The following is a 24,067-nucleotide window of genomic DNA, read 5'->3' as shown; positions in this document are numbered from 1 at the left end:
TCTTAAAAAAAGACAGTTGGGACCCCCGAGAAGGTTTCACATTCTTAAAGAAGACATTTGGCGCCCTCGAAAAGGTTTTACATTTTAAAAAAATACAGTTGAGAGCCCCGAGAAAATTGAATGTGAAAGGCGCCAAATGTATTTTTTATGTGAAACCTTGTCAGGGGCCCCAACTGTCTTTTTCAAAAATATAAAACTTTCTCGGGGGTCTCAACTGTCTTTTTTTAAAATGTGAAACCTTCTCGAAGGTCCCAACTGTCTTTTTTAAAAATGCAAAACCTTCTCAGGGGCACCAAAAGTATTTTTTTTAATGCGAAACCTTCTCAGGGGTCACAATTGTATTTTTTTTTATGCAAAACCTTCTCGGGGACGCAAAATGGTTTTTTTCAATGTGAAACTTTCTCCGAAGCTCTAACCGTCTTTTTTAAAAATGTAAAACCTTCTCGGGTATCCCAAATGTATTTTCTTAAGAATGTGAAACTTTCTCAGGGGTCCCATCTGTCAATTTCAAAAATGTAAAACCTTCTCAGAGGCGCCAAATGTATTTTTTTATGTGAAACCTTCTCAGGGGTCCCAACTGTTTTTTTCAAAAATGTAAAACCTTCTCGGGGGTCTCAACTGTCTTTTTTAAAAATGCAAAACCTTCTCGGGGGCACCAAATGTATATTTTTTTTAATGCTAAACCTTCTCAGGGGTCACAATTGTATTTTTTTTTTTTTAATATAAAACCTTCTCGGGGACTCAAAATGTTAAGAATGTGAAACCTTCGTATGGGGCCCACGAGAAAGTTTTATATAAAAAAAAGGCATTTGGGGCCCCCGAGAAGGTCTTACATTTTTTAAAAAGACAGCTGGGACCCCCGAGAAAGTTTCACATAAAAAAAAAACATTTGGAGCCCCCAAGGTTTTATTTTTTAAAAAGACACTTGGGGCCCCCGAGTAGGTTTCACCTTCTTTAAAAAATTGGTCGAAAGCTGTTTCGACAGAACTTCCCTCGCACCTAAAGTACCACCGGGGACACGGAAAACTGAGCAGAGCTGTCACACAATTGTCAAAATTTCTAAACCAGACCTTAGCTGTGCATAACCACGCTTTTAATGTTTGGCGTATTTCTCATTTTGACACTGACAAAGTCGAAGTTTTATTAAATTTGTTGCAATTTATATTAACATGCAGCGACTGCTCGCCGATTTATTAAAAATTGATACAGCTGGCATGTCGAACCAATTGATAGACTTCAAAGTTAATTTGACAGTTTTTTCGAAAATATCAGTCATATTGACGCTAAAGGTACATTTACATTGACATTTTTTGAAATGACAAGAACACACTGCCCAGAATTCCATGTCCCTCATAGTACAGTGAGACATATTCAGTATTTTTGCGATGAGTTTTTACTTTACAGAATTTTGTGATGACGTCATCAACATTTTCGCAAGGAGACGTATATCAATTTGGTTTGGTGCACTGTAATACTAAAAATAACAGTATTGTATTCTCAAAATTGTCTGGAAAAATGGAGTGAGCCGTTCCTGATTTAATCAATAACATAAATTGACACATTCATTAATTTTTTTGAGCCGCCTGTATAAGCAAATCTAAAAAATATGAATGCAGTGATAAATCAAAAGTAAAAACTCATCAGATTTTGCACATTTCGGGTAGACTTATTAGGAATTTAACTCGTTACTATGGAAATTTGCAATTTAACACCTTTAAATTTCACAAGTTTTTACAAGAACAATAGGGGTAAAATCAGTTTTATGTTAACAAATACTAGGCCCACCCACTCGCCCCCTACTTTCCTAGAGGATATGTCATTTGCGGAAATAAGTCTTATCTTAACAAGTACTAGCCCCACCTACTAGCTCTTTATTATCTCAGAAGGTAGTAATTGCTCAGATAAGACTGATTTTGGCAAACGCCATATACTTTGAGAAAATCGAGGGCCGGTGGGCGGGGCTTTATTTTTGAAAGAATTTCAAAGATTCTTGGACGTCCCTGGTGTTTTGTTTTTGAAAGAATTTGGAAGATTCTTAGGGATTTCTGGTATTTGATTTTGGAAAGAATTCGTCACCGTCCGGTATTTTAAGAATGTTGGGACTCCTTGGGGTTTAGTTTTTGAAAGATTGTTGGACTACCTGATGTGTTTTATTAAGAGTCTTGGGCACCTGGTGTGTTTTTTTTAAGAATTTGAAGGAATCTTGTGGACCCCTGGTGTTTTATTTTTGAAAATATTTGAAAGAATATTTTGAGTCCTTGGTGTTTTGTTTTTGAAAGAATTTGAGAGAATCTTGAAATTTAAGGGACTTATTAGTGTCAACTGGTATTTCGTTTTTGGAAGAATTTGAAAGAATCTTAGAGCCCATGCGTTTTTTTGAAAGAATTTAAAAGAATCTTGACAGCCCCTGGTGGTTTTTTATATTTTAGAATTTTAAACCCCCTGGTCTGTTTTATTTTTGAAAGAAATTGAAAGATTCTTGAAGATCCCGGGTGTTTGGCTTTTGAAAGGATTTGAAAGAATCTTACGGATTTGTGGTATTTGATTTTGGGAAGAATTTTGTTACCATCCGGTGTTTTATTTTGAAAAAAAAGTATTTTAGAATTTTGATTCCCCTTAATGTGTTTTATTTTTGAAAGAATTTTTGAATAAAGCACCAAAAAATAAAACTGTCATAAGAAAACAGTTTTATTCATTTAAACAACTACAGAAAACAACAATAACATTTTAAAGAATAAACAAATCTTGATAGAATTTTATAATAAAATAACGAAATCACAACGAAGCTATAACAAATTTTCAAAGTGACGGCCTGTAATTTGTGCAGAAACATCTTCAATTCGATTTGCCAGTTCTTCAATACTAGTGACAGGACACAGGGAGTGAGGTCGGGGGAACTTGGTGGCCATACTGGTCCTATTCACTTATCCTTAAAATTTAGATTCGACCATCTCCACACTACTACAGCATTAGCTAGGAAAGCATCTTCTAGATACTGGAACAAAAAAAAATACGAATACTTACTCTACGTTGCGTGTGTCTCCGATGTTGACATACAATGGTTGAGGAGTTATAAAGGCAACTAAAATTGAAGAATTTGGAAATGGAGCTTCTAAATATCTCTTTCACTTCAGATGAACAAAGACAATAATGGAGAAAAAGCAAAGAAGAGGGGTAAGAGGACACAGATTGATGACTCTGTCATTGCTAAAGTTACTACAGTGAGTATTATTTAGATGTTTAACTACTTTTCAAGGATAGTTTACATAAATAAAATTTGTTGAAAACATCTTCCAAGAGTTGTCCAGTTTTTTTGGCCGCCACTGTACTTATGAAATATGGAAATTAATATCAAAAAAGCATTATTGCCAACTTTGCATAAATATCACCAAGTGTTTTTGTCATTATTTAATAAAAATCAATCTATTCCTCGTTAATAACAATGGAAACGTAAATTTGAGCCTCCGGTGGCCCGTGTGACTCATTTGACCTCCGTTGGAGCGCTTACTTAGCGCCTGTTTGACAATTGACCGGCGTCAATTTAAAGATGGCGTCAGAATGACGTTCCACTGACATTCCGACGTCACACTTTAAACATGGACGACGTGTCATCGTAAGTGGATGCAAATAAAAACAAATCTAAGCAGAAAATCGTGAAAATGGGCGACGTCGCGACGACGAAATCAAACCTGGCTCAAAATGAACCCGCCATGAAAGGCTGGCTCTTCAAATGGACCAACTACCTGAAAGGTTACCAGCGACGTTGGTTCGTGCTTCAAAATGGACATCTGTCATATTACAGGTGAAGTGTCATCCGATTTAATAATACATAAAGCATGCTTAAGGTGGTGTGCCCCTGTAGCAGTTCCTTAGGATATACGCATGATCCCACTTGGTTCGGCCATTAAACCCCCATTCTCATTCGGGTAGCTGTTGATAGTCTCATCAACTCACCGATCAAATAAAAACGGATTATGTTGTTGTGCAGGGCCGAGAATAATGGTGGTGTCCCAACTCTGTCAATTCGAAGACGTAGAAGGTTCAAGCAGGGGTGAGTAGCGTGAGGAGGCCCTGCACAACAACGCAACCCTGCTAAAAACCAGCCTGAAATGTCGTTCTCTTACAGGAACCAAGCCGAGATGACGCACACCTGTCGGGGCAGCATTTCGCTACACGGTGCCTTGATCTACACTGTAGACGCATGCACGTTCGTTATCTCGAATGGGGGCACGCAGACCTTCCACATCCGAGCGGCGTCAGAGGTAGAGAGGCAGTCGTGGGTGACAGCGCTGGAGCTCGCCAAAGCCAAAGCCATGTATGTCACCCCCCTAATAGTGTTTGTGTGGCTCTAATAGAGCGTTAGACGCAGCATGGAGTCCGAGGAGGACGAAGAGGAGGCCGAGGACGGCTCTGGCAGCCCCGAGGAATGGTCGAGCGTCGTGCGCAAACTTGAAGCCCAATTGAACGACATTCAGACTTGCAGCGACCTGATCCAGAAGCACTGGAAGTCGCTGGTGAAGCCTCTGACCGAAATGGAGACAAATCTGGACCCCGATGGGGTCCAAAGTAAGTCGAAGGAGGTGGGAGAGAGGGCTACTCTTTTCCGCATTTCCACCAACGCGATGATTAATGTGAGTATGGGTGGTGTGAAAGTGTCTGTATTGTGATTGGGTTGGCAGGCGTGCGCCGAGTACTTGAAGACTGCACAAGCCCACGGACACAAGTGGATCCGGCTCCTCCAGCACGAACGCGAGCAGCGCCAGAGACTCCAAGAGATGGTGGAGACGCTAGCGCAGCAACATTCTAAGCTCGAACAGGCGGCCAACGCCCATACAAACCGGCCAGGTGAGCCCCATTTCCGTGTTGACAGTTCGTTTTTTGACAGCTTAACCTAATTTTATTTTAATAAGTCAATTTTGACAGATCTAAGAGCTGCGGATTTTATGTAAAATTTTTGGTGTAGAGGGTTCGGAACGGCGCGATTATGAGAAAGACGCAGAAAAAGCGACGTAAGTATGCGTGGGAGAGCGGATTTCCGGCGATTTTTGCGGTGGCGGTTCGTTGACATAACCTCACTTTTTTATAAATCAATTCAACAAGTGTGCTGATTTTCCGGTCGTTAATTCGGTTGGGGGGCAACGGGGTTTTCGCTTGATTGACAATTTCTTTACGGTTGTGACAAATTTTCAGTGAATGCTAGTGACGGGGAAGAGGAGGATGAAAATGAGTTTTACGACGCGGTAGCCGAAAGCGTGGTTAGCTCGTCGGGGGTCTCTGACGGACACTTCACTTTGAACATACCCACAGGCACCGGACACCGCAGAAATAGCTCAGACAGTTCTAGCGAGCCCGATGAAACAACTGAAACAAAACAGGTTAGTGCTTACGGGCAAAAAGGGGTTGACCACCTCATTAACCTCCTGAACACGGCATAGTTTCCATGCAATAAAGATAAAACGCCTCGTTCAAAGAACGTAAATATAAATCCTGGGTACTTTTTTCGCCATATAGATGGCAATAAAAGTGGTATTTTTGTAGTTGTTATCAGTTATGTCAGTCTAAGATCTGAGTCCTTGTGATTTATGTAATAGTGACATTTTCGTGGTGATCCACGTCCCTTTATAACAGTAGTAATTTGGTGACTATTAATGGTTGAAGCAAATTTTTGTGTTGGCAACCCTGAATTATTGGCAGCAATGCTATTTAGTCGGTTTACAGTTGTCAATCTTAACATGAGCTATCTTAACAAACGTGTTAATATGGTGTCATAAATGTCAATTTAACAATCAGTTATGCTATCATAGTTTTAAATATGTTGCCAACCTGACAAAAAGTCACTAATATTAATAGTCACTCGGTGTTATGAATAGTAATGTGGCATTAAAACAAAACGTCGACTGATAATTTAAATTTGTCGTCAAGCGATTCGAAAACAAAAGCGGATGTCTCACATTTCAACTTCCTCCATTAAGTTATATCTAACTCATTAAAGGTCGATTTATGAACTTGTCGCTGACGTTGTTGTTCGCCGTTGACGTTGCCATTGACAGTTGGTACGTCGTTGGGGTGACGTTGACGTTGAGTTTTCAACCAATCAAATTGCGGTAGTGTGTAGTGCTGCCAACTTAAAAGAAAATCCCCTGAAGTAAAGGGGACATGTATAGTCACCTTTTCACAACAAGAAACTTATAACATGTTTAAAATGGTAATTTTTTATAGGGAAATATCGATTTTGCAATTACGCTCCGCCCCTCGGTCTGACATTTAGTTTTCTTTGTATAACACGATTACTTAAGACCATACTTCACATGGTAATTTCTCGTAGAACAATAAGGATTTTACAATGAAGCTCCACCCCTCGGCTCACGACGAATAAAAAGGTTCATCAGAATTGAAATAGGGCGGGTGGGCGGGGCTTATATTTTGCCTTTTTTTTGCATAATGAACGTAACCATATTTTCACAACAAGAAACTTAAAACATGGTTAAAGTTATTACGGGGCGAAGTCTACACAGATTAAAACAAAAAGGCAAAATCTAAGCCCGCCCACCCGCCCTATCTCAATTGTGATGATTTTTTTTTATTCGCCGCGAACCAAGAGGGCGGAGCTTAACTGCAAAATATTTATTTCTTTACAAGAAATTAAAAACATGTTTTTGAGAATCGTGTTCTTCAAAGAATACTGTGTATATTAAGAAAAAAAGACAAAATATAAACCCCGCCCGCCCACCCCATCCCAATTGTGAAGATTCTTTTATTCTTAGAAACTTAAAACACATTTAAAACGGTGAATTTTTGTGAGGAAATCTGGATTTTGCAATTAGGCTCCGCCCCTAGGTCTGCCAACGAATGAAAACTTCATTACTATTTAAATCAGGGCAGGCATGGGTGGGGCTTAATCTTTGGTTTTTTGAATAACACGATACTCAAAAACACGTCTTACATGGTATTTCTTGTCGTAAAATAATAACGATTTTGCAATTAAATTCCGCTCTTTGGCTCTCGACGTTTAAAAAAAAAATGTCACAATTGAGATTGGGTGGGTAGGCGGGGCGTATATTTTGCCTTTTTTTCTTAATATACGTAGTCGTCTTTTCAGAACAAGAAACTTAAAACAAAAAATGGTAAATTCTTGTGGACAAATATCGATCTTGCAATTAAGCCCCACCCGTCCATCTGACAACGAATAAAAAATTCGTCACAATTGAGAATTGAGATCGGGGCGGGTATGGGTGGTGCCTAATTTTTGGCTTTATTTTTTTCTTAATATACATAATTTTCTTTGAATAACACGATACTCAAAAACATGTTTTTAATTTCTCGTAAAGAAATAAGGGTTTTGCAGCTAAGCTCCACCCTCTTAGCTCACGACGAATAAAAAAAATCATCACAATTGAGATAGGGCGGGTGGGCGGGGCTACATTTTGGCTTTTTTTCTTAATATGTGTAGTCATCTTTCCACAACAAGAAACTTATAACATGTTTAAAATGGTAATTTTTTATAGGGAAATATCGGTTTTGCAATTACGCCCCGCCCCTCGATCTGACATTTAGTTTCTTTGTATAACACGATTACTTCAGACCATATTTCACATGGTAATTTCTCGTAGAACAATAAGGATTTTACAATTAAACTCCGCCCCTCGGCTCACAACGAATAAAAAGATTCATCAGAATTGAGATAGGGCGGGTGGGCGGGGCTTATATTTTGGTTTTTTTTTGCTTAATATACATAACCATCTTTTCACAACAAGAAACTTAAAACATGGTTAGTGGTCAAAATCGATATTTCCTTATACAAATTTTCCATTTTAAACATGTTTTAACTTTCATGTTGTGAAAAAAGTCTACACACATATTAAAACTAGAAGGCAAAATCTAAGCCCGCCCACCCGCCCTATTGCAGTTGTGATCATTTTTTTTTTATTCGCCGTGAACCAAGGGGGCGGAGCTTAACTGCAAAATACTTATTTCTTTACAAGAAATTAAAAACATGTTTTTGAGAATCGTGTTGTTCAAAAATACTATGTATACTAAGAAAAAAGCCAAAATATAAACCCCGCCCGCCCACCCCATCTCAATTGTGGTGATTTTTTTTATTCCTAGAAACTTAGAGCACGCCCCTAGGTCTGCCAACAAATGAAAACTTCATTATTATTTAGACCAGGGCAGGTATGGGTGGGGCTTAATCTTCGGTTACAATTTTTTCTTAATATATGTACATAGTATTCTTTGAATAAAACGATACTCAAAAACATGTCTTACATCGAGAAAAAATAACGATTTTGCCATTAAATTCCGCTTCTTTGGCTCTCGACTATTAAAAAAAATTATCACAATTGAGATAGGGCGGGTGGGCGGGGCTTATATTTTGCCTTTTTTTCTTAATATACGTAGTCGTCTTTTCAGAACAAGAAACTTAAAACATGTTTAATATGGTAAATTCTTGTAGACAAATATGGATCTTGCAATTAAGCCCCGCCCCTCGGTCTGACAACGAATGAAAAATTCATCACAATTGAAAATTGAGATCGGGGCGAGTATGGGTGGGGCCTAATCTTTGGCTTTATTTTTTTCTTAATATACACAGTTTTCTTTGAATAACACGATACTCAAAAACATGTTTTTAATTTCTCGTAAAGAAATAAGGATTTTGCGGTTAAGCTCCGCCCTCTTGGTTCACGGCGAATAAAAAAAATCATCACAATGGAGACAGGGCGGGTGGGCGGGCTGACATTTTGCCTTACTGTTTTAATATGTGTAGACGTCTTTTCAAAATATGAAACTTAAAACATGTTTAAAATGGAAAATTTGTATAAGGAAATATCGATTTTGTGATTACCATTTTTAACATGTTTTCAGTTTCTTGTTATGGAGAAAAAACAATATATTAAGAAGAAAAACCAATGCAAAACATAAGCCCCACCCACCCACCCTATTTCAATTGTGACGCTTTTTCTTTGTTCCTCGTTAGTCAAGAGGGGCGGAGCTTAATTTCAGAATCCGTATTTTTCTAAAAGAATTACATTAAGAAAAATTAAAGCCAAAGATTAAGCCCAACCCATAACTGCCCTGACCTAAATAGTAATGAAATTCTCATTCGTTGGCAGACCAAGGGGCGGGGCCTAATTGCAAAATCCACATTTCCTCACAAAAATTTACCATTTTAAACGTGTTTTAAGTTTCTAAGAATAAAAAAAAATATCACAATTTAGATAGGGTGGGTGGGCGGGGTCTATATTTTGCATTTTTTTCTTATACATAGTACTCTTTGAACAACCCGACACTCAAAAACATGTTTTTAATTTCTTGTCCAGAAATAAGTAATTTGCAGTTAAGCTCCGCCCCATTAGGTCACGGCGAATAAAAAAATCATCACAATAGAGATAGGGCGGGTGGGCGGGCTTACATTTTGCCTTTTTGTTTTAATATGTGTAGACGTCTTTTCACAATATGAAACTTAAAACATGTTTAAAATGGAAAATTTGTATAAGGAAATATCGATTTTGCAATTACCATTTTAAACATGTTTTCAGTTTTTTGTTATGGAGAAAAAATAATACAAAAATAAAACGAAACATAAGCCCCGCCCACCCACCCTATCTCAATCGTGACGCTTTTTCTGTGTTCATCGTTAGTCAAGGGGGGCGGAGCTTAATTACAGAATTCGTATTTTTCTACAAGAATTACCATGTGAAACATGGTGATGGTGTTGCTCAGAGAAGACTATATGTATTGAGTAAAAAAAAACAACACGCTCCACCCATCGGTCTAGATCTCAATCGTGACTAATTTTTCATTCGTTGTTAGACTGAGGGGCGGAGCGCAATTACCGAATCCTTATTTCCTCGTTTAAACACGTAAGTTTCTTGCTGCGAAAAGAAAACTACGAATATTAAGTAAAAAGGGGAAAATATAAGCACCGCCCACCCACCCTACCTCAATTGTGATGACTTTCTTTATTCATCGCTTATGCTGGGGAAGTAATTACCTTAGAATAGGGTGAAATTAAAAAAAAATATTATGTAAAAAATACCGTTTTACCGTCTACATGATTTTCATAATACTTATATAAAATTTGACAACAATCGGCCCAGACAGACAGACACGAGAAAACGTAAAAGTAGAGAGTCGGTCGACGGACTCGATTACAATACTTCCTACGCTTACGTTTAGGAAGTAATAAATTCACAAAATTAAATATAATTTTTCGAAGAATTTGTATCTGCTCGCCTGTTTTTCAGTTCTGTCTAAATAACTTTGGACCATTTTTTTTTTAAAGATTTCTAGCAGTTTTAAGTTTTTAGTTATTGAAATCCCTGTAGCAATTTTCATTCATGTAGCAAAATCTTCACGATTGAGATCGGGTGGGTGGGCGGGGTTTATATTTTACATTTTTTTCTTAATATTTATAGTATTTTTTGAATAACCCGATACTCAAACACATGTTTTTAATTTCTTGTCCAGAAATAAGTAATTTGCAGTTAAGCTCCCCCCTTTTGGCTCACGACGAGTAAAAAAAATCATCACAATTGAGATAGGGCGGGTGGGCGGGGCTACATTTTGCCTCTTTTTCTTAGTATCTGTAGACTTATTTCGACAGCAAGGAACTTAAAACATGCCTATAAGGGTACATTTTTTTAGTAATCAACTTAAATCCTCCATTTTTCTTCTACAACCCCTTTAAATACGACAAAAGTTGAACATCAAAGTTTCTATCAAGGGCAACTTGGCAATGGAATTTATAAATGACAAATTCCAGCTCTAAATGCAACGTCAACGGGAACTTCAACGTCAACAGCAAGTTTATAAATCCTACTTAATGTGTTGTAAACGTCAAAATAAAGCATTAATAAAAAATGTTGTAATAACTTGACAGTAATAACTAACTTAAGTCACTCAGACGCGCGATTTTTACTTTACTTTTAAGTCGAAACATTGAAAAATCGAATAATGGTAAAATTAAACCTTGAATCATAAAATTGTAAATTGATGAAACAAAAAAAATGAGAAATTGAAATTTAACTCGTCATTCGACGTCGGTGTTATCAAAAAATCCGCGACAGCCGGTATCTTTATTTTATGACTGCTTTAATATACGATGTTTGTGTTTTATCGCTTTATGTTTCCGAGGAATTTTTTAGTACTCAGTTATAGCCACAGCAGTTTTTATTATCGTCGTCGTTCCCCACTTTTAATCAAACCAAATACAAACCATCCGCAATGTGCACGACGGTGGTCGACCCCTCGTCTCTGACCCCACACTCCAACCGTCCACCGTTTCTCCAGGTGGTCGTAGTTACGGGTAAATCTTCAAGTTCGTTACGACAGTCGCAACACCAGACCGAAGCGTACGTTCCGCCTGGTTCCAACACGAGTAGAAAAGCCAGAAGAACTCGCGTTCCCGACAAGCCGCATTACCCGCTGAACTTATGGAGTATTATGAAGAATTGCATCGGCAAGGATCTGTCGAAGATTCCGATGCCCGTTAACTTCAGCGAGCCGCTGTCGATGCTGCAGAGGTTGACGGAGGATTACGAGTACGCCGATATCCTGGATGTGGCCGCGAAGGCGTCGGACGCGTGCGAGCAGTTGGCTTACGTGGCGGCGTTTACGATTTCGTCGTATTCGACCACCAGCTCGAGGACCGGGAAGCCGTTCAACCCGCTGCTGGGGGAGACGTACGAGTGCGATCGGACGGAAGACTTGGGGTGGAGGGCCTTCAGCGAACAGGTACGTATTGTTACAAAATTGGTAACAGTTCTTTTTTTAAATTTATTTAAAATTAAATTACAAGTATATTAACTGTTCACGATCTTTATATAGTAGGGTTGGCCATGAAAATCTAGTGAGTTTGTTGGTATTCGATGCAGAAGAATAAAAATTCCCTGAACTTTTTTCGTTAGGTTATGTTTTATTAAATTAAAGGTTAAAAAATATGCCAGAAATATAAACATTGTTGCTGATACTTTCAGTTTTCAGTAGTAATGACCAAGTTAACGGTATCCATTTCTTAGAAAGCATAAAACTTTACGCTATTTAAAACAGTTATTCGGCTTTTTGTAAGTGTTCATTTCATATGTAAGGAACAAACACTAAAATTTCACTTAAACATTGTTTTTATATGAATGGGGGTTCTGCATACGACTATTGTCGCATGCCACATTTAGCATCTCATCTTTAATTCTCAATCATCAGTTCGTTCCGCTCGCCCACTCTTCTTAGAAATGGAAATTTCGACATTTGTGAACAGCCTATTTCCATATCTTCCAACTTCCTTTTTCACTTTTCTAAAATTACTAAAAGGGTTGGTAAAAGACAACAACCTTGCTGTAGTGCTTTGATGGGTTTAGCTCTTCTGAAACATTTTTCCGGCCTTAAATTGAATGATTTATCCATATAGCTATTACTAATGCTTACGTAAGTGCTCTTTATTTGCTTTTACTAAGTACTTCCAAACGCTTATTAATAAGAACGTTACTATACGCCTTCTCCAAGTCCATGAAGAGTTACAAAAAAAAATGAAAATGCTTAAAATTTGGTGAAAAGTAACAACATGGATGAACTAACTAAAACTATACTTATTTTGTTGTACGTCAGGTAGTTTTTCACATACTACCTTGGTAAATTTAGAACGAAAGATGCGTAAAAATATCACCCCCCGACAAGCTACAATTAATTCCATTTCCATTATTTCGCTATGAAAATCTGTATCATCACCGTCATTTTCAAATTCAGATTCTGAATCAGATTCACCTATCGAAATAATGAAAGGAGGTATAGATTCGTACGAAAGATTTCCCATATTTTTTTCCCAATCTGTCAAAATAAGTTTTTCACAATGTTTACAAAAAATTTGCCACATGCTGGGAGTACATTTAGAAAGCGCCTCAAGCCATAAATTCTCCACCTTATTTTTTAATGAAGGTTGAGAATTTATATGCTTGTTGTAATAGTTCTTACAAAATCCCAACGCAATTTCAATTGGATTATATTGACAATGGTACGGAGGTAATCTAAGAACTTCATGGCCACTTTCTCTTAATGTCTCGTCTACCAAATATCTTTTTTTTCTATTGTTTCCGAAGGGTTTAATTAAATCCCCCAACTGTTTCTTCGAAAATTTTTTGTCAAATGTCAATCAGACTACTGCTACTTACAGACAAAAAACTAAATCATCAAATCAGTTTATCCAACTTAAAGAAAAAATATCAAAGCCTATTTTACTATATAAAGATCGTGACTGGATAATACATGATCGAAAAAAAACTCCTAGGACGCTGTGCAATTTATTTCTAAATTAATGATGTTGGCAACACCAACGCGTTGCTTGTTCAGTTCAACAATTACGGTCAAATAAAGGGTCAAGTAGCTGCCAACATCATTATTGTAAAAATAAATTGCACTACCTACTACAATGTGATCTTAAATCAAGACACATAAATTCAGTAAGTTTTCGCTTATTTTCCAGGTCTCTCATCACCCTCCAATCGTAGCACAGTATTGTGAAGGCCGGGGTTGGAAATGCTGGCAAGAGTTCACAATGACCTCGAAGTTCAGAGGAAAGTATCTTCAAATCATACCATTAGGAACCGCTCAAGTCGAATTTGACAACGGGAATAAGTTCTCTTGGAGAAAAGTCACTACTACTATTCATAATATAATAGTCGGGAAATTGTGGGTAGATCAACACGGTAAGTTTGGAGCGCTGCTGTACCCAACAAAAACCATCTATTGTTTGTGTTTAGGGGATATGGAAATAGTCGGAAAAGGAGTAGCTGCGGGCATCAAATGCCATCTTAAATATATTCCGTATTCGTATTTCTCTAGGGATACACAGAGGAGGGTGAAAGGAGTCGTGATGGACGCTAGTGGAAACGTAAAGTGGATTATAAACGGTAAATATTGGTGATTTTTATTGGTAAAGGCGTGGTGTTTGAAATTATTTATGTAGAAACGGGAATTTAATTGGCTGAGTTTAAAATTGGCGCGTCGTGGCTGCCATATGTTGCCATTTGATTGGTTCATGTTTGGAAGATTACTTTTTGCACTTCTAGATATTTGTTGTATAGGTATAGGTACATTATTTTTTCTAACATTCAAATGGCCAAGAAAAAACGTGTTAAATATTTAGTGAAATGAAACTACTATTAACTTTGATGTTCAACTTTTGCCGCATTTAAAGGGGTTATGGAAGAAAAGTGGCGGATTTTAGCTGATTACTACAAAAATTTACCATTTTAGACATGTTTTAAGTTTCTTGTTGTTGAAATAAGTCTGCACATACTAAGAAAAAAAATTGGTCGAAAGTTATTTCGACAGAACTTCCCTCGCTTTGCTTTTGCGGAATTTTAGTTTTTGTTATAACCTCTATGGAGTAAAAACGATACAGAAGGTATTATTCACAGTGTAATAGAAAAAACAACGTCACACCTTTTTAGAAAAAGACAGTTGGGCCCCCTAGAAGGTTTCGCCTTCTTTAAAAATTGACAATGGGGAATCCCGAAAAGATTTATCATTCTTAAAAAAATATATTTGGGGCTTCCGAGAAGGTTTCACATTAAAAAAAAAATAATAAAAAACAATTTGGAGCACCGAGAAGGATTTACATTTCCAAAAAGACAGTTGGGACCCCCGAGAAGGTTTTACAAAAATTGGGGGCCCTCGAGAAGGTTTTACATTTTCAAAAAAGACAATTGGGACGCCCGAGAAGGTTTCACATTTTCAAAAAAAAACCAGTTGGGGCCCTGGAGAAGGTTTTACATTTTCAAAAAAAAAAAACCAGTTGGGGCCCCCGAGAAGGTTTTACATTTTCAAAAAAGACAAGTGGGACTCCCGAGAAGGTTTCACATTTTCAAAAAAGACAAGTGGGACTCCCGAGAAGGTTTCACATTAAAACAAAAGACATTTGGAGCCCCCCGAGGTTTTACATTTTCAAAAAAGACAATTGGGACTTTCGAGAAGGTTTCACATTAAAACAAAAGACATTTGGAGTCTCCGAGAAAGTTTTACATTTTCAAAAAAGACAGTTGGACCCCCGAGAAGGTTTTACATTTTCAAAAGAGACAGTGGGGATCCCCGAGAAGGTTTTACATTTTCAAAAAAGACAGTTGGGACCCCGGAGAAGGTTTCACATAAAAAAAAGACATTTGGAGTTCCCGAGAAGTTTTTACATTTTTAGAACAAAAACAGTTTGGGCCCTCGAGAAGGTTTTACATTTTCAAAAAAGACAATTGGGACTCCCGAGAAGGTTTTACATTTTCAAAAAAAAAACAGTTGGAGCCTTGGAGAAGGTTTTACATTTTCAAAAAAGACAATTGGGACTCCCCAGAAGGTTTTACATTTTCAAAAAAAGATCAGTTGGGGCCCTGGAGAAGGTTTTACATTTTCAAAAAAAAAACCAGTTGGGGCCCCCGAGAAGGTTTTACAATTTCAAAAAAGACAAGTGGGACTCCCGAGAAGGTTTTACATTTTCAAAAAAGACAGTTGGGGCCCCGGAGAAGGTTGCACATTAGAAAAAAGAAATTTGGAGCCTCCGATAAGGTTTTACATTAAAAAAAAAACAGTTAGGGCCCTCGAGAAAGTTTTACATTTTCAAAAAAAAAAACAGTTGGGGCCCTCGAGAAGGTTTTACATTTTCAAAAAAAAAAAACATTTGGGACTCCCGAGAAGGTTTCACATTAAAAAAAAGACAATTGAGGCTCCCGAGAAGGTTTTACATAAAAAAAAATACAGGTGGGGCCCTCGAGAATGTTTTACATTTTCAAAAAAGACAATTGGGACTCTCGAGAAGGTTTTACATTTTCAAAAAAAAAACAGTTGGAGCCCTGGAGAAGGTTTTACATTTTCAAAAAAGACAATTGGGACTCCCGAGAAGGTTTTACATTTTCAAAAAGGACAAATGGGACTCCTGAGAAGGTTTCACATTAAAACATAAGACATTTGGAGCCCCCTAGAAGGTTTTACATTTTCAAAAAGGACAGTTGGACCCTCCGAGAAGGTTTTACATTTTCAAAAAAGACAGTTGGGACCCCGGAGAAGGTTTCACATAAAAAAAAAGACATTTGGAGTTCCCGAGAAGTTTTTACATTTTCAGAACAAAAACAGTTGGGGCCCCCGAGAAGGTTTTACATTTTCAAAAAAGACAAATGGGACTCCCGAGAAGGTTTCACATTAAAACATAAGACATTTGGAGCCCCCGAGAAGGTTTTACATTTTCAAAAAAGACAGTTGGGGCCCCGGAGAAGGTTGCACATTAGAAAAAAGAGATTTGGAGCCTCCGATAAGGTTTTACATTAAAAAAAAAACAGTTGGGGCCCTCGAGAATGTTTTACATTTTCAAAAAAGACAATTGGGACTCTCGAGAAGGTTTTACATTTTCTAAAAAAAAAAACAGTTGGAGCCCTGGAGAAGGTTTTACATTTTCAAAAAAGACAATAGGGACTCCCGAGAAGGTTTTACATTTTCAAAAAAAAAAACAGTTGGGGCCCCCGAGAAAGCTTTACATTTTCAAAAAGGACAATTGGCACTCCCGAGAAGGTTTCACATTAAAACATAAGACATTTGGAGCCCCCGAGAAGGTTTTACATTTTCAAAAAACACAGTTGGGGCCCCCATTAGAAAAAGGAGATTTGGAGCCTCCGATAAGGTTTTACATTTAAAAAAAACAGTTAGGGCCCTCGAGAAAGTTTTACATTTTCAAAAAGGACAATTGGGACTCCCGAGAAAGTTTTACATTTTCAAAAAAAAAAACAGTTGGAGCCCTGGAGAAGGTTTTACATTTTCAAAAAAGACAATTGGGACTCCCGAGAAGGTTTTACATTTTCAAAAAAAAAAGCAGTTTGGGCCCTCGAGAAGGTTTTACATTTTCAAAGAGGACAATTGGGACTCCGGAGAAGGTTTTACATTTAAAAAAAAAAAACAGTTGGGGCCCTGGAGAAGGTTTTACATTTTCAAAAAAAAAAAACAGTTGCGGCCCCCGAGAAGGTTTTACATTTTCAAAAAAGACAAGTGGAACTCCCGAGAAAGTTTCACATTAAAACATAAGACATTTGGAGCCTCCGAGAAGGTTTTACATTTTCAAAAAAGACAGTTGGGACCCCGGAGATAATTTCACATTAAAACAAAAGACATTTGGAGCCCCCGAGAAGGTTTTACATTTTCAAAAAAAACAGTTGGGACCCCGGAGAAGGTTGCACATTGAAAAAAAAGAGATTTGGAACCTCCGATAAGGTTTTACATTTTCAAAAAGGACAATTGGGACTCCTGAGAAGGTTTTATATTTTCAAAAAAGACAGTTGGGACCCCGGAGAAGGTTTCGCATAAAAAAAAGACATTTGGAGCTCCCGAGAAGTTTTTGCATTTTCAAAAAACAACATTTGGGGCCTTCGAGAAGGTTTTACATTTTCAAAAAAGACAATTGGGACTCCCGAGAAGGTTATACATTTTCAAAAAAGATAATTGGCACTCCCGAGAAGGTTTTACATTTTCAAAAAAAAAAAAACAGTTGGGGCCCTCGAAAAGGTTTTACATTTTCAAAAAAGACAATTGGGACTCCCGAGAAGGTTTTACATTTTCAAAAAGAAAACAGTTGGAGCCCTCGAGAAGGTTTTACATTTTCAAAAAAGACAATTAGGACTCTCGAGAAGTTTTCACATTAAAACAACAGACATTTGGGGCCTTCGAGAAGGTTTTACATTTTCAAAAAAGACAATTGGGACTCCCGAAAAGGTTATACATTTTCAAAAAAGATAATTGGGACTCCCGAGGTTTTACATTTTCAAAAAAAAAAACAGTTGGGGCCCTCGAAAAGGTTTTACATTTTCAAAAAAGACAATTGGGACTCCCGAGAAGGTTTTACATTTTCAAAAAGAAAACAGTTGGAGCCCTCGAGAAGGTTCTACATTTTCAAAAAAGACAATTAGGACTCTCGAGAAGTTTTCACATTAAAACAACAGACATTTGGCGCCCCCGAGAAGATTTTACATTTCCAAAAAATTGGTCGAAAGTCGTTTCGACAGAACTTCCCTCGCTCCTAAACTACAGTGAAATACATCCAGCATTCTCGAGTGTTTATTTTTAGCTTAATACATCGAAAGAATGTCACGTAGAAATTAGTCTGAATATTATAATTCTTATTTTATTATTATAAAGACGAGTTTTTCACATTTTCGAGGAAATGGGCTGACTCGTTCTTAATTTGACCAATAAAAAATTGGTAATGAAGTCATCAACATGGATAACACTGGTCATAGTACAAAAGAAAAGTACTCGCAGCGTATTACCAACGTAAGAAAAAAGTAAATGGTTAACTTCGACATCGAACCACTACCGCAATGTCCCACCGATTCTCTGGCCGTCTCCGAGGTCTCGACTTGCCGCTACGCCCCGGTGTTGGTAATATACGTATTGAACCTTGGAATTATTTTTGCGAAAATTTGAACGTTTAGCGAAAAAACTGAAAGCGGATTCGTACGCTACAAATATAGGAGTATATTTTTATATAACACTAAAATTATTTAAAAATACAATTCAATGAAATGACGTCATCAAATTGTTGGTGGGGATGATTATCCAAATTTTGGGTAGTATTTAACCATCTACATAATATTTCTAATATATATATACCAAATTTGACAACAATCGGTCCAGCAGTTTCGGAGATTACTTTTCTAATAAAAATGGATACAGACACCAGATAGACAGACAGACGGAAACGGCAGACTACTTTTTTCGTACTGTAGGGGTCATGAAACATCGAGAAAACATAAATGTGGCCATTCGTCCGATGGACTCGATTACTATACTTCCTTAGCTTACGATCGGGAAGTAAAAAGACAGTTGGAACCCCGGAGAAGGTTTCACTTAAAAAAAAAGACATTTGGCCCCACCCATATCCGCCTCGATCTCAATTCTTAATTGTGATGAATTTTTCATTCGTTGTCAGATCGAAAGGCGGGGCTTAAATGCAAGATCCATATTTGTCTACAAGAATTTACCATTTTAAACATGTTTTTCGTTTCTTGTTGGGAAAAGACGACCATGTATATTAAGAAAAAATGCACAATATAATCCCCACCCACCCACCCTATCTCAATTGTGATGATTTTTTTTTAATCGTCGAGAGCCAAAGGAGCGGAATTTAATTGCATTTTTTATTTATTATTATTTCTCTACAACAAATTACCATGAAAGACATGTTTTTGAGTATCGTGTTATTCAAAGAACATTATGTATATTAAGAAAAAATTACAGCCTGATCTCAATAGTAATGAAGTCTTCATTCATTGGCAGACCTAGGGGCGGAGCTTAATTGCAAAATCCAAATTTCCTTACAAAAATCACCATTTTAAACGTGTTTTAAGTTTCTAGAAATAAAAAAATTATCACAATTGAGATGGGGTGGGTGGGCGGGGTTCATATTTTGCTTTTTTCTTGGTATACATAGTATTCTTTGAACAATACGTTTCTCAAAAACATGCTTTTAATTTCTTGTAAAGAAATAAGTATTCTGTAGGTAACCCTCCCCCCCCCTTGGTTCTCAGCGAATAAAAAAAATCATCACAATTGAGATAGGGCGGGTGGGCGGGCTTATATTTTGTCATTTTATTTTAATGTGTGTAGACTTCTTTTCACAACATCAGACTTAAAACATGTTCAAAATGGAACATTTGTATAAGGAAATATCGATTTTGCAATGAGGCTCCGCCCCATAAAATCCATATTTTCGTGCAAAAATGTACCATTTTATCTATGTTTTAAGTTTCTTGTTGTGAAAAGATGGTTATGTATATTAAGCAAAAAAAAGGGAAAATATAAGCCTCACCCAACTCGCCCGCCCTATCTCAATTCTGATGATTTTTTTTATTCGTCGTGAGCCGAGGGGCGGAGCTTAATTGTAATATTCTTATTTTTCTACGAGAAATTACCATGTGAAATATGTTCTTAAGTAATCGTGTTATACAAAGAAAACTATATGTATGAATTAAAAAAGAAAACCAAAAGATTGGTCGCAGATTACAAACCTGAAGTCAGAAAGCCGAAATATTTTTTAAAAATATTTCGGCAACAACACTTTTCACATATACATAGACAATGCTTAATAAATAACGAATATGAAATCATATTCACCATAATACATAAGTAAAAGCAATGCATTGATATAGAAATAATTGAATTAAGAAATAAAGTAATAGTGGGATACTTTGTCGTTTCCAGGAACATGGGACGACCAGGTAGAAATAGCTCCCGTGACGGGTAACACCGGCACCGCCACCAACCCAGTATACGAAACCGGCGCGTCCATCGTGGCCTGGAAGCGGCGAATGCCGCCCCCAGACGCCGACAAATCCTACGGTTTCTCGACCCTAGCAGCTCAACTTAACGAACCCGAAGACGGTGTCGCCCCCACGGATTCGCGGCGGCGGCCCGACCAGCGGTTGATGGAGGACGGAAAATGGGACGAGGCCAACACGGAGAAAGTGCGGCTGGAGGAGAAGCAGCGGGCGGCGCGACGGAAGCGGGAGTCGGACGCGGAATCCTCAGCCCAGGAAGGTCGGTGTCGAGTTTCGGCGATTTCGCACGATTTTGACGCTTCTGTTGCAGGGAAGCCCTTCGAGCAGTACAAACCCACGTGGTTCGAACAAATGACAGGCGACGACGACGTCGTGGTCCACGTATACAAAGGAGATTACTGGCAGTGCAAAGAGAAGCAAAAGTGGGATAGGTGTCCTGATATATTCTAGTAACTAATCAATAAATAATCAAGCTTCAAAGTAATTATCAGTGCTCTGTTAATTTATTCACTAAACACTAAAAGGAAGAGGTTTATTTTACATAGCGTTTCTGGGTACGGTTTTAATTTGCTGCAGTCAGTGTTGAAATTGAAACAATCATATATCCTGTGTATATACTTGTTGTATTTTTAGCGGTATTTATGTTTTAGAACGTGGATTTACAAAAAGTCAATTTTTGTATAAAGTCACCTTTTTCCGCAATTATGTGATACAAGAATGTAAATAAATACATTGGTTCTTGTGCAGTGTACTGACGGAGGCAGGAGGATGGAGGTGTTGTATATATATTGTACTGATATGCTTTGGCCAATGTAGGATCAATAAATTTTATAAAAGACGGACGGCTTTCCTAACCCCATACGCTGTTTTACAAATTTTGTTCAAAACGACACAAACTCCTCTTAGAAAAACTGTCTACGTACGCCCTGCAAGAAGAAGATGACGTCAGCGTCATGTTAATCAAGTCATCTGAAATGTCACGTGTGATACTGATTTACCTATGGTTTGTTTCATAATCCATCCTCATGTGTACACATGCGGATCATCTTAAAAAAATAAAATTTGTACAAACAGATTTTGTGTTTTTTTAAACACCACCAAGCTTTATTTTCAAGAAAAGTTAAAATAGTCTATTTGAATAAAAAAAAAAATGTTGGCATATAGCGAATCTGTCACAAACTACAAATCAGAAGTCATTTTCACTATTGGTGCTCAAATAATCTTGAAAAACGTAAAAATTTTAAGAAAAAGTTAAAACAGTCTAATTAATATGTGTAATGTTCTAACTGAGATTATTATGCCTAGTTTTTTTTTTCTATTTTCTATGCATTTTTTTTTTTCAACTAAAACATCAAAAACCACGTTGAATTTTTTTTTACCCTTATTTTTAACCCCTAGCTTCTAACTCAGATTTTCCTAAAAACATCAATTTTTTGGGAAAAGACGAAAAGAGTCGATTTTCAAGTTTTAGTCGTTGAAGTTTGTTGAGTTTGAGCCCATTGAGGTCTTTACAAAAACACAAAAAATTGAGTAAATGACTTGTTTTTAGGCTCATTTTGTCTACTGAAACATCAATTTTTTTATGGAAACTACCCCATTTTTTATGGTCTTTTTAAAAATGTGAGCCAGATTTTTTTTACAAAAGGTAAGGAAAACTAAATACCTTTTTTTTACGATTTCTTTATAATGTGAGCTGTGATGTGAGCCAGACGTAACTACTGAATCTGTGGTTTTTGTTGAAAAAAAAAAAAATGCATAGAAAATAGAAAAATGACTAAGAAAACTAGGCATGCAAAGCTGCACCAGCTCCTGCTGAATTTTTAGCTCCATCTGTATAGAGAACCAACGAGTCAGGAATATTCTTTAGTTGGACGGTCAATCTGTAGATAGTTTGTATTTTTCTCTTTAATCATTTAGGTTCAAAAATACTAGGTCGAAAAAGAAATAGTCGAAGCGGTATAGCGCTTTATATCGTTTATGGTAACTGACCGAAAATTACTGCAAGTTGTAAGCGTACGAACAAGTTTGAAGTGGTCATTTGTGTCACATGCCCGAAGCATAATCTCATCGTTTGCGATATGAATATTTTCCAGTGAAATTTTTGGCGGTTTTTGATTTAGACTCAAATCTTTGTACTATATTTAGAATCTCTAAATTCTCTAGGAACTCTAGAATTGTTGGAGTCTTTGAAATTTTTGGAATTTTTACAACCAATTTCAGGAATCTTTTTATAATCTCTGAAATGTTTAGAATTATTAGAATCTTCAGAATCTCTAGAATGATTAGAATCGCTAGACTCTAAAACTTGTACAATTCTTAGAATCTTGACATTCTCTACAATTTACATAATTACTAGAATCTTTGGATCTCCGAAAACTCTTGAGTCTCTAAATCCCATGGAATCTCTAGAATCTTTAGAATATCTCCATCAAAAGCAAAATTTAGAATCTACAATTGCTGGAACCGCTAGACTATATCTGTGAATCTTTCGAGAATTTCCAGAATCTTTAACATCTCCAGAATCTCTAGAATCGCCAAAACGTCTCGAATTTCTAGAATCTCTAGAATTTTTGGCGTTTCTAAAATCTTTCATATCTTTAGAGTGTTTAATCTCTAAAGATTCTGTAACCGCTAGACTCTAAACCTTTGGAATTCTTGGAATCTTTGGAAAATCTAGAATCTTTAACGCCACCAGAATCTCCAAAATTTCTAGAATCTCTAGAACCTTTACAATCTTCAGAACACCAGAAAGATTGAAATCGCTAGACTCCAAAAATTCTACAATCTCTAGAAGCTTTGGAATCTCTACAATTGTTGGAACCGCTAGACTCTAAATCTTCGAATCTTTCGAATTTCCAGACTCTTTTAACATCTCCAGAATCTCTAGAATCGCCAAAACGTCTCGAACTTCTAGAACCTCTAGAATTTTTTGAATTTTTAACCTTTTTAGAATCTTTAGAGTCGCTAATCTGTTACCGCTAGACTCTAAAACTTTGGATTTCTTGGAATCTTTGGAAAGTTTAGAATTTTTGACGTCTCCAGAATCTCCAAAATCTCTAGAATCTTTATACTCTTTAGAATCCCTAAAAAGGTTGAAATCGCTATACTCTAAAAATTATAAATCTTTAGAATCTCTACAATTGCGAAACCGCTAGACTCTAAAACTTTGGATTTCTTGGAATCTTCGGAAAATCTAGAATATTTGACATGTCCAGATTCTCCAAAAACCTCTAGAATCTTTATAATCTTCAGAATCCCTAGAATTACTGAAACTGCTAAACTCTAAAACTGATACAGTCTCTAGAATCTCTAAATCCTCCACAATCTCTAGAATCTTTCAAATCTCTAGGATGGCTGGAATCCCTAGACATACCATTAATACCATATTTAGAACCTCTAAATTTTCTACAAACTCTCGAATCACTAAAATCTTCGAAATTTTTTGAATCTTCTGAATTTTTGAAATTTCTAGAATTTTTATAATCTTTGGAATCTCTAGGATGGTTAGACTCGCTATACTTTAAAACTTATACAGTCTCTAGAATCGCTAACTTTCCTACAACTTCCAGAATTACTAGAATCTTTGGAAATTCTGAATCTCTAAATCCTCTACAATCTTTAGAATGTCTGGAATCTTCAGAATCTCTAGAATTGTAGAATTGCTGGAACCGCTAGACTCCAAATCTTGGAATTTTTCGAATTTCCAGAATCTTTCAACTTCTAAACCTCTAGAATCCCCAAAAGGTCTCAAATTTCTAGAACCTCTAGGATTT

At 37.0% G+C, this 24,067-nt stretch overlaps 1 protein-coding gene across 3 annotated transcripts; it reads left to right on the top strand.

Annotated features, from left to right (window-relative positions):
* The first annotated feature begins 3,558 nt into the window (after nt 1-3,558).
* On the top strand, nt 3,559-21,369 carry LOC135139975 (oxysterol-binding protein 1). 3 transcript variants are annotated; one of them, XM_064070346.1, is made up of 11 exons: nt 3,559-3,802; nt 3,989-4,051; nt 4,127-4,315; nt 4,364-4,631; nt 4,680-4,845; nt 5,191-5,375; nt 11,332-11,733; nt 13,472-13,694; nt 13,749-13,898; nt 20,218-20,553; nt 20,605-21,369. In XM_064070346.1, exons 1-11 carry the CDS (start codon nt 3,660-3,662, stop codon nt 20,742-20,744), a joined length of 2,265 nt encoding a protein of 754 aa, XP_063926416.1. In that variant the 5' UTR covers nt 3,559-3,659; the 3' UTR covers nt 20,745-21,369. The 3 variants fall into 3 exon arrangements, with proteins under 3 accessions (XP_063926416.1, XP_063926415.1, XP_063926417.1); XM_064070345.1 differs by having other exon boundaries at nt 11,290-11,733; XM_064070347.1 differs by lacking the exon at nt 3,989-4,051 and having other exon boundaries at nt 11,290-11,733.
* The last annotated feature ends 2,698 nt before the right edge of the window (nt 21,370-24,067 follow it).

This window comes from Zophobas morio, unplaced genomic scaffold (assembly GCF_036711695.1).
Source record: "Zophobas morio isolate AGI-343-1 ecotype UQ-CSIRO unplaced genomic scaffold, CSIRO_AGI_Zmor_V1 ptg000038l, whole genome shotgun sequence".
Taxonomy (NCBI): domain Eukaryota; kingdom Metazoa; phylum Arthropoda; class Insecta; order Coleoptera; family Tenebrionidae; genus Zophobas; species Zophobas morio.
This window is presented reverse-complemented; position numbering and strand designations above follow the sequence as displayed.